The sequence below is a fragment of the Oppia nitens genome, unplaced genomic scaffold (genome assembly GCF_028296485.1).
Source record: "Oppia nitens isolate AA-2021 unplaced genomic scaffold, nextdenovo-longstitch-racon4-pilon3 scaffold12_pilon_pilon_pilon, whole genome shotgun sequence".
Lineage (NCBI taxonomy): Eukaryota > Metazoa > Arthropoda > Arachnida > Sarcoptiformes > Oppiidae > Oppia > Oppia nitens.
The window spans coordinates 2,546,677-2,557,001 of record NW_026533191.1 but is presented as its reverse complement, the minus strand read 5'-3'; the positions used below and the strand labels follow the sequence as shown (position 1 = coordinate 2,557,001).

General features: G+C 26.6%; 1 protein-coding gene across 1 annotated transcript; it reads right to left on the bottom strand.

The window, feature by feature from the left end:
- Positions 1-6,701: 6,701 nt before the first annotated feature.
- LOC128954402 (golgin subfamily A member 5-like) lies at positions 6,702-9,324 on the bottom strand. The gene is made up of 6 exons (XM_054299982.1): positions 9,019-9,324; positions 8,583-8,929; positions 8,213-8,506; positions 7,308-8,121; positions 7,057-7,222; positions 6,702-6,985 (listed from the first exon to the last, which is right to left on the bottom strand). Exons 1-6 carry the CDS (start codon positions 9,287-9,289, stop codon positions 6,793-6,795), a joined length of 2,085 nt encoding a protein of 694 aa, XP_054155957.1. The 5' UTR covers positions 9,290-9,324; the 3' UTR covers positions 6,702-6,792.
- Between the last annotated feature and the right edge of the window lie 1,001 nt (positions 9,325-10,325).

The window sequence follows — 10,325 nt, the reverse complement described above, 5'->3', positions numbered from 1 at the left end:
TAATACTAATCAAATAAATAATAGACAATAATTAATATTTATAAAGTGATGTTTAAATTTTTATGAATAAAATACTATATATAAAGATAAACAGTTTTTGTTGTACAGTAAATGCTGTTTATATATATATATATTGTTTAAATACAATATAAATGTAAATAAAACAATATTTATATCGATTACATTATAATTATTTTATTAATTCATAATCTACTAAATCATATGATAAATTAATTATTTTATCGTTTGTACTAAATTTTATATACAATATATATATATATATATATATATATACAGTATATATATTTGATAATAACCTATTTTGATTAAAAATTATTTATTATTTTATTAATATCAATATATATATGCTGTATATACTAATTAATAAATAACTTATATATATATTTGAAGTCTTAAATAAATAAAAACAAACAAAAAATATTTAAAAATTTTTGATGATTTATGATTTTCTATCTAAATATTAAATTTTTTATTATTAAATATTAAAATGATTATACGGGTATTTTTTAGTATTTTATTTTAATACTATATATATCATATATTAACATATATATTATATATACAGTATATAAACATTTATGTTTACTAAAGCATTATTTTTTTGCTATTTAATGCAAATGCAATTCAATCATATATGCAATGAATAAAAATATTTTTTTTTCAAAAAAATCATTTCAAACCTAAATTCAATTTTAGTAATAATATTATTATTTTGAATATTATTTTGTGTAGATATTGTAGGTATTTATTATATTATATATATTTTTAATAAAAATATAAAATGCTATCAATGTTTATCAAAATACAATTTTCCAATAATTATGTTTAACATATGTTTTTGATTAATATATAAATAATAATAATACTAATACTAATACTAATACTAATACTAATACTAATACTAATACTAATACTAATAATAATATATCTATATTAAATAAATATGTTTTTTACAGATATTTTTTAATATACACAAAAAAACATGATTAATAGTCTTAAATATATTATGATTTTTTTTTCACTTAAAAATATATAATAAATGGTATTTAAATCTTTCTATTATTAAACAAAAATATAATAAATAAATTTTAATATATTAAATACATTAGTATTATATATTTTTTTCTTAAATATTAACTTTGTTATTTAAATTTATTTAATATTTTTTTGTGACTTATTTTATTATTATTATTATTCAAACATAATGAATAATTTTTTTAAAAACTGTTATCAAAAAAATATATACAGTATATTAATAATACTGTATATTATAAAATGTCAAAAATTTCTATATAAAATAAAGTTACAAATAATTTACATAAAGATATTTTGTTAGTTATTTTTTTTTGTTAGTTTTGTTGTTAAAATAAAATATGTCACTTTCAAGCATCTGTGATACAATTTATCTAAAAAAATGTCTAATATATATATATATTATATTCAGTACAATGTAAAGTATATATATATATATTGAATGACAAAATTTTATTTTAGTTTTTGTATTTTTTTTAATAAGATATCTATAGATATATAGTGTACTGTATATACAGTACAAATAAAATAATTTATACAGTATTTAATGACAAATATATATACTGTAGATGTCTAATAGGATTTACATTATTTAAGTTTATTGTGCTAAAAGTGTATGTGTTTTTATTTAAGTATAAATCAATTAAAGTTACTATAAAAATACAACATATACTGTATATATACTGTATATATATTTTTTTGTATTTTACATAACAATTTTGTTTAGATTTCCTATTACTATAGCGTTTGAATTATTATGTAATATTTATATATATATACTTCAAATATATACAATTTACAACAAATACTTTATTAAGTATATATAAAATCTATAAAATAATATGTGTTTTTAATTAATATAAATATTTACAAAATACAGGAAAATGTTTTTATTACAAAAAAACTGTATTATATAGTATTGTATAAATTTAATTTATTATAAAAAAATACTATAGATATTTGTTAATTTGACTTTTAATTAATTTTTTTTATAATTATTTTATAAACAGTATTGTTTATAAAATAATTGCTAAATTAAATTTTTTTTATTTATAATTATTTTGTTAACTTTTATTTGTAGTTGTTTTTATACATTAGAAAACATAGATTTTTAATTAATATTTTTTAGTCTAAAATCTAATTTTTGAAAAAAAAGATTTACTATTATGTGTATTAAATTTCCCATTGAATATACAATAAATTAACTTTATATTTACATAAGTACTAAAAATATATACATATAAATTAAATAATATAGTATTGTTAATGAATCTAAAAACACGTTTTTAAAAACTAATTCAATATAATATTATATAAACTGTTAAACAGTATATAATATTTGTATTAAGTATTATTTTTTTAAATATTTATTTTATAACTCTATATAAATTTATTTATGTATACAGTATTTACATGATTTAGTTGAAGGTTTTATAAATAGTTTTGTTAAATATATAATAATATATATATACTGTATGTCATCAAGTATAAAATTACAAATTATATATATATATATATACTGTATATATTAATATATATATATATATATATCTTGATTATAACTATTATATTCAAAATGTATATATATATATATATTATATATTTAATGAATATAAGTAGAAATATATATTTGTAATATACATATGTATAATAGTAAATGTAATGTCAATGAAAATAATAATAATGGCAAAAATGATATATCATCTTTATAATAATAATTATTATTATTATAAGTGTCTTTATATTTAGAAATATTCACTTTATTTACAATATAATAATAAGTATATGCTTAACAATAATTATAATAATAATAATAATACTAAAAATATGCAAATAGCTATGACAGGGATCATATTTTTGTTGTTGTTATAAATTATAATCTAGAAAATGGTATGATTAATGTATTTTTAATTTTTTTTATTTTTTTTTTCATATCATCATCATAATTAATCTATATGAATAAATAATACATACATACACATACATACACATACACACACATACACACACATACACACACATACACACACATACACACACATACACACACATACACACACACACACATACACACACATACACACACATACACACACATACACACACATACACACACACACACACACACACACACACATACACACACACATACACACACACATACACACACACATACACACACACATACACACACACATACACACACATATACACACACATACACACACACATACACACACACATACACACACACATACACACACACATACACACACACATACACACACACATACACACACACATACACACACACATACACACACACATACACACACACATACACACACACATACACACACACATACACACACACATACACACAGACATACACACACACATACACACACACATACACACACACATACACACACACATACACACACACATACACACACACAACACACATACACACACACATACACACACACACATACACACACACATACACACACACATACACACACACACATACACACATACACACATACACATACTTCACATTCATCCAAATAAATGCAAATAGTTATATATATATATATATATATAAATATTTTAAGTGGAAAATTTAAATGCATTTTTTAAATGTGTCATTATTTATAACCAAAAAAATAAATAAATAAATAGTCCTAGTTGAATTTAACTTCAAGTATTTTACAACTTGACATTTTATTTTAGTTTATTATATTATCCAAAAATATTGTTAATGTTGTTGTTGTTGAAAACAAATTTAATAATAAAAAATAAAATAAATTTTTTTTGCTTACCTTGATAACAAAATTTGTTGGTTATTTAATTCATCTATTTTTTGATGACATAAGGAATTTGAGAAAAATAAGAGAAAATAAAATTATTATTATTTTTTTGTTTTTTTTGGGAAAAACTTTATAAATGATATTATAAAGTATTTTGTTTTACAGATATATATATTAATAATAAAAATAATAAATTATATTTAAAATATTTCAATTTTATTTTTTAAACACACAATAGTCACCAATAAATAAAATTCATAAAATTCAATGTAATTTTTACACAAACTAATAATATTAAGATAATTATTATACAATTTATATAAACTTTATATTATTTATATCATATATTTTTTTCTAATTTATTTATATTTATTTAATATATTAGAGATAAATATATTAACATTTTATTAAAAATTATATACTGTATATATATATATATATAATTTATTTCTACAAATTTATATTTAAAAATAAAATAAAACACACACATATATAATGTCTATATTATTGATCTAAAAAAATGATGAAAACAACAAAATTGAAAATATAAATATATGGGGTTTTTATATATATATAGAAAGATTCAAATGTCATTTATAGTTACCGTAATAATAATAATAATAATAATTTAAATAAAGTTTTTATCAAATAAAATCAAAAAATAATAACAAACTAACGGCACATCACACACACACACACACTTCCCCAGCAAATAACATACCAGTCTTATAGTTGTTTTCAACAAAATATATACTAATTTTGGTTTTTTTTATTATATTTTCACTATTTATTTAGTACTGTATTATTATTATTATTATCTTTATATATGCAAATTATCCGATGAATACACACACATATATATCAGAGAAAAAAACAACACAAAAAACAACAACAAATTTAGTGATAAAAATTTTTCAGACAAATCTTTTTTATATATATATATAAACTGTATATTCATACTAATAGTAGTCGATATATATATATATACAAAACTAACAGAATATTCTTTAAGAGCTGAAAACACATATACAGAGAGTTAGAGAGAAAGAGCTGAAAGATAGAGTAGTTTTGTAGGACTGAGCTGACAGTGAGTGTATGTGTGTGTGTGTGTCTGTGTGTTTATATAACATCACATACATAGTAGTAGTATTAGTAGTAGTAGTGGTGGTGGTAGTAGTAGTAGTAGTGAGGCAGAGTGAGCTCAAGTAGTTTGTATGCCTGAGTATGTGTGTGTGTGTGAGTGTATGCTTAAAGAGGTTAAGATACGGTATGACTAGAGCACATGTACGCTTTTGAGTGTGTATGTATGTATGTGTATGTATGTATGTGTATGTGTGTGTGTGTGTGTGTGTGTGTGTGTGTGTGTGTGTGTGTGTGTGTGTGTGTGTGTGTGTGTGTGTGTGTGTGTGTGTGTGTGTGTGTGTGTGTGTGTGTGTGTGTGTGTGTGTGTGTGTGTGTGTGTGTGTGTGTGTGTGTGTGTGTGTGTGTGTGTGTGTGTGTGTGTGTGTGTGTGTGTGTGTGTGTGTGTGTGTGTGTGTGTGTGTGTGTGTGTGTGTGTGTGTGTGTGTGTGTGTGTGTGTGTGTGTGATAGAGAGAGAAATCGATTGAGCTAACTGTGCTCTGTCTAAGTGTGTGTGTGTGTGCATTATCATCATCACATTGTAGACAATAAGTAATTGCATAACTTTATAAAAATTTATATATATATATATATATTATATAAATTATAGTACAGTGTATAGTATAATACATTAATTACAAAATAATACTGTACTGTATGAGAGATTTTTCATACTCTAATGTTTATTATTTTGAAAAATAGTTAATTATTTATTTATAATATAAATTATTATATGTAATTTAGATTAAAATTTTGTTTTCAAATAATAATTATAATAAATTACTGTACTTTATATATATATATATATATATATATATATATAATTTTCCATTAGTAATTCATTTTAGTATAATTTGCTCAAAAGCTATTAAACAATTTTTAATTTTTAAACAATTTTTTTTGTTTGAAAATAATTATTAACAGCACTTCTAACTATTAATTTATTTTATTATTTATTAATTTGTTATGTCAATAAAATTTTTAATTACTTATTTTTATGACAATTTGCTAAAAATAATAAATTAATTATTTAAATTTAAATTTATTTAAATTAAGATATAAGTGTGTTTCTAAATAATTTTTCTAAAAATAAACTAAATTATTTAGTTTCATTTGTATATATATATATATTTTAAATTTATATAAATAATTTAAAATTTACAATTTATTAGCATTAATATCATTAGCTATTATAAATATATATATATATATATACAGTAATATAAATTATATGATAGTAACTTTGATTATTATGCTTATAATTTATTCAAAAAACAATTTATTAATAGTATTATATACTAAATATTTAAATTCAAATATTTGTTGTTTGTTTAAAATAAATAATTTTAATTATTAGATAAATTTGTTTTAATCTATTTTTTTGTTTGTTCAATCATCAATTAACAAATTTATTTWATTAATTAATTAATTACAATATAGTTAATAAAAATTTATATAAATATTTATATATATATATAAAAAGCATTATAAATCATATATATATACCTGTATAATCATGCATACAGTATATATATATATATATATAATTAATAAATAACCAGTAAATAACATCATTATCATTATAAAAGTATAATAATAATAATAATAATAACAAATTATAACTATGTTATTATATATACAGTTATAATAATTAATAAATCAAAATTAAAATACATTTTTAAAAAAACTTATCGTTAATTACAAACATATCTCTCTATCTCTCTCTTTAAATATATTTACGGTATATAAAAAAGATATAATAAAAAAAACATCTATTTGACTGCACAGTTAGCCACAGGATCAGTGCTAACCACCAGTACCGCCGCCGCCRCCCCTGTCCTCTAACGGTGTGGGCATCTTGTAGTTATAACCGGGTCCGTGTTGCTCCGGTTCATAGTATATGAGTACAATTGCTACCCATATGTGCAATATTAGTACGTAGACTAGCATTGCCGCCCGGGCTGATGGATAGACACGTAGAAAATTGCCTAAACGTATACTAAACAAAAAAATTAACAATTATTGAAAGGGAACGGTAGCTGTAAACAACAACAACAACAACACGCATACCTAAAGGCATCGATTTGACCGTAAGCTCGTTTCACGCGACGGGTAACATTGCCGTCGTCGGGATAGTCCTCGACCAGTGGCCGAACTCCGCCGCTGCCGCCAATGGCCGCAGAACTGCGATTCACTAGATTGCCGAACGATGGCGAATGGTGTATACCTATTGATACTATCGGTGCCAATAAAAAAAAACAATAGATAAGTATCAGTAATCAGATAACATCACAACTCATAATAATACTAAAAACTAATACCTTCGGCACTCTTATGGCTGGCATTGATGGCATCCCTGAGCCGCTGTTCGCTTCTCTCCAGCTGTAAGGCTARCGAATGCTTCTCCGATGTCAACGATTCGATTATCGTCTGTTTCTGTATGAGATTGTCCGTCAAATTACGGAATCGTTGTTCATTATCACTGCCGCCGCCGCCGGCAGCACCCGAAAGAGCACCGGCACTACGTTTCGATACCAATTGTTTGCGCAGTTTATCAATCTCTACATCCCTGTCCATAATACGCGACTCAAGCGACGACCGAATCTGATGCAAATCGTCCTGAAAATGGCGGCTCTCGTCGCGCGACTCTTTCAACTCTTGTTCGACTTCCAGTCGGACGCGCGACTCGTTGTCCAACTGTTCCGTCAGTAGACCTATACGAGTGGTCAACGCTACCATATCTTCGCCGTACAGCCGATCGTAGGCCTTCTTCAATGTGTCGTACTTTTCGCGAAACTCTTGCAACTCGAGTACCATAGCGTCGCACTGGGACTGTAACAGACGGCGCACATCATCGGCAGCGGCGGCACCGGTAGTATGATCTACACCATCCGCGCTACTAATACTACTACTACTACCGTCAGCGCCATCACTACTGGTAGTTGAAGCCGCTTTGAGCGCCCGTATCAGTTCATCCTTGTCGGCCAACGTTTTGCTGGCCTTTACTTTGAATTCAGAGTAATCTTTGTCCAATTCGTCCATACATTTCGCAGAGTTCTTWAGCCGGGCCTCCAGTTCGCCGTTCGATGCCTTTTCCAGCGATAGGTTGCGCTGTAATAGCGAAATCTCATCGACCTATTGGTTGCCCCCGAAAAAAATTACCGGTAATTGAAATCTACTAATTTTTTTAGACAACAAATAATTTTTTCATTTATTATCGACTGACCAATGATTTCTGATTGTCCTCCAGTCGGCCAATCTGTGCCATTGTCTGTGTCTGTACCGCACGGAGTTCATCCCTTTCCTGTTGTAGCTGTGCCTCCAGTTGACGGATCTGATGACGATAGCCGTCGACACTGTCGTTAACAGTCGAYAGGTTGGCCTCCTGTGCCGTTCGTAACGATTCGTTTAGGTCTTCCAACGTTTCGATTTGATTGAGCCGTTGCTGGAGTTCGGCATCGGTTTCCTGTAGCCGAACCTTCAGGACACCGATTTGCGAGTCTTTGGCGCCCAGACTGGCCTTTAAATAAAAGGGGAGAAAAAAGTTTTTAAAGGTTATCCCTGAGCTAACTAAGTCGGCGGTAATTGTCGCATACATGTAGATCGGCTTCCCGTGATTGTAGTTCGCGAACAGTACCGTCCGATATGTTTAGCTTTTGCTGTAGATTACCGATACGTTTGGCCAGACGTTTGACTTCGGTTTCCAATTCAATGTTACGCCTRTTGAGCGACGATATCTCCAAAGCCAGCGACCGTATGCGGCCYTCGTAGTCKTCGACACCGCCGCCACTGAATGGAACGGTAACGTTGGCGGCCGGCGATGACTGACCACTGGTGGTCAGTGTTTCGGTAACGACGGCCACTGACGACGACGATGTGGTCGATGCCGACGACGGCGTAGTGGACACTGCTATGAGWGCTCCCTCTTCGGGAATGTCGTCACCTGTTGTCGATTAAAGGTTAGACAGACAGTASAGTTAGTCAACTAAAAAAATAGCCGCACTCTGGCCATCACTGGCCAMTCATCCGAACCTTTATTGTTGAGAAAGTCAAACAACGTTTCGTCGTCTATCTGACGGTCGGCCGAAGCGGAAGCTGCGACCGAAGTCGTTGACGCYTTAGACGATCGACTGGATTCGCGCGAMCCGATCGACTCGAAACTCGAGGCCCGTGTGTGTCCACGCGAACTCTGGCCGTTACCGCCACCGACACCCGTAGTGGTGGTKGTGTTGGTGGCCAACGATGCCGACGACGATATCGTAMGTATACTATGAGCAGTGATGGTCGAAAACGAGTCGGTCATGTTATCATCTGACCATTGGTGGCCACCACTATCGAACCGCCRCCGCCKCCGCCACTACGGGAGGTATTGGYGTCCGACGGGCCGGTGGCCAACAACACTTGGCCGGCACTCTTGTCTATGTTGTTCAATAGGTTTTCCGCTCGACCAGCGATGTCCTTAAACCACGACATCGTTGTTGTGTCCACTAATCGGCKGCGGMTAATATCACGGGTGACAGAGACACGTGTCAATCACGTGACCACTGGTTAATCAAAACAATTGAATTGATTTTTTAAATACATTTTTGTTTAATTCAATTGTATTTATYGTATRAATTGATTSATTCAATCAATTGCTTACTAAATAATACTATACTATGTTTTTTAACCCAATGTTTACGTCTATTACTATACATATATACTGTATATTATGTGTTGTGTTGTCAGCCAATAGTATGATATTTATTACACAATAATCTACTGTACATTGAATTAAAAATTGTTTCATAAAGTACGTACATTTATTTATTTTTATTTTTTTGATAATCAACTAGTACATTTTTTACATAGTAATATATATATAAATATATAAATATATTTTGCTTGGTTAATTATATTTAATTAAAATTGTTTTGATATATTAGTAAATTTTATTTTAACTTAAAATTATTATAATAAATAATTTTATAATTTAATAAATAATTTTATAATTTGTAAATTTTGTCTAATTATTTTATTACAGTTTAAAAAAATATTAATTATTATATATATATTGATATAAATARATYAGTATTTATTTGAATAATATATATATATATTGTTTATCTGTTTTATTTAAATTTAATTAAAAAATATTAATATAATTAAATTATTATAAATAAACAAAACAAAAAAATGTGAAATAAAATAAACTAATTTATTTTATTTTAAATAAAGTTAATTTATTTATGGTAATTAAATTTAATAACAACTAAAACTATAATATAATTAAAAAAAAAGTTTATGTTTAGTATTCTATTCAATTTAAATTAATTATTCAAAAAAAAAATTATAATTAT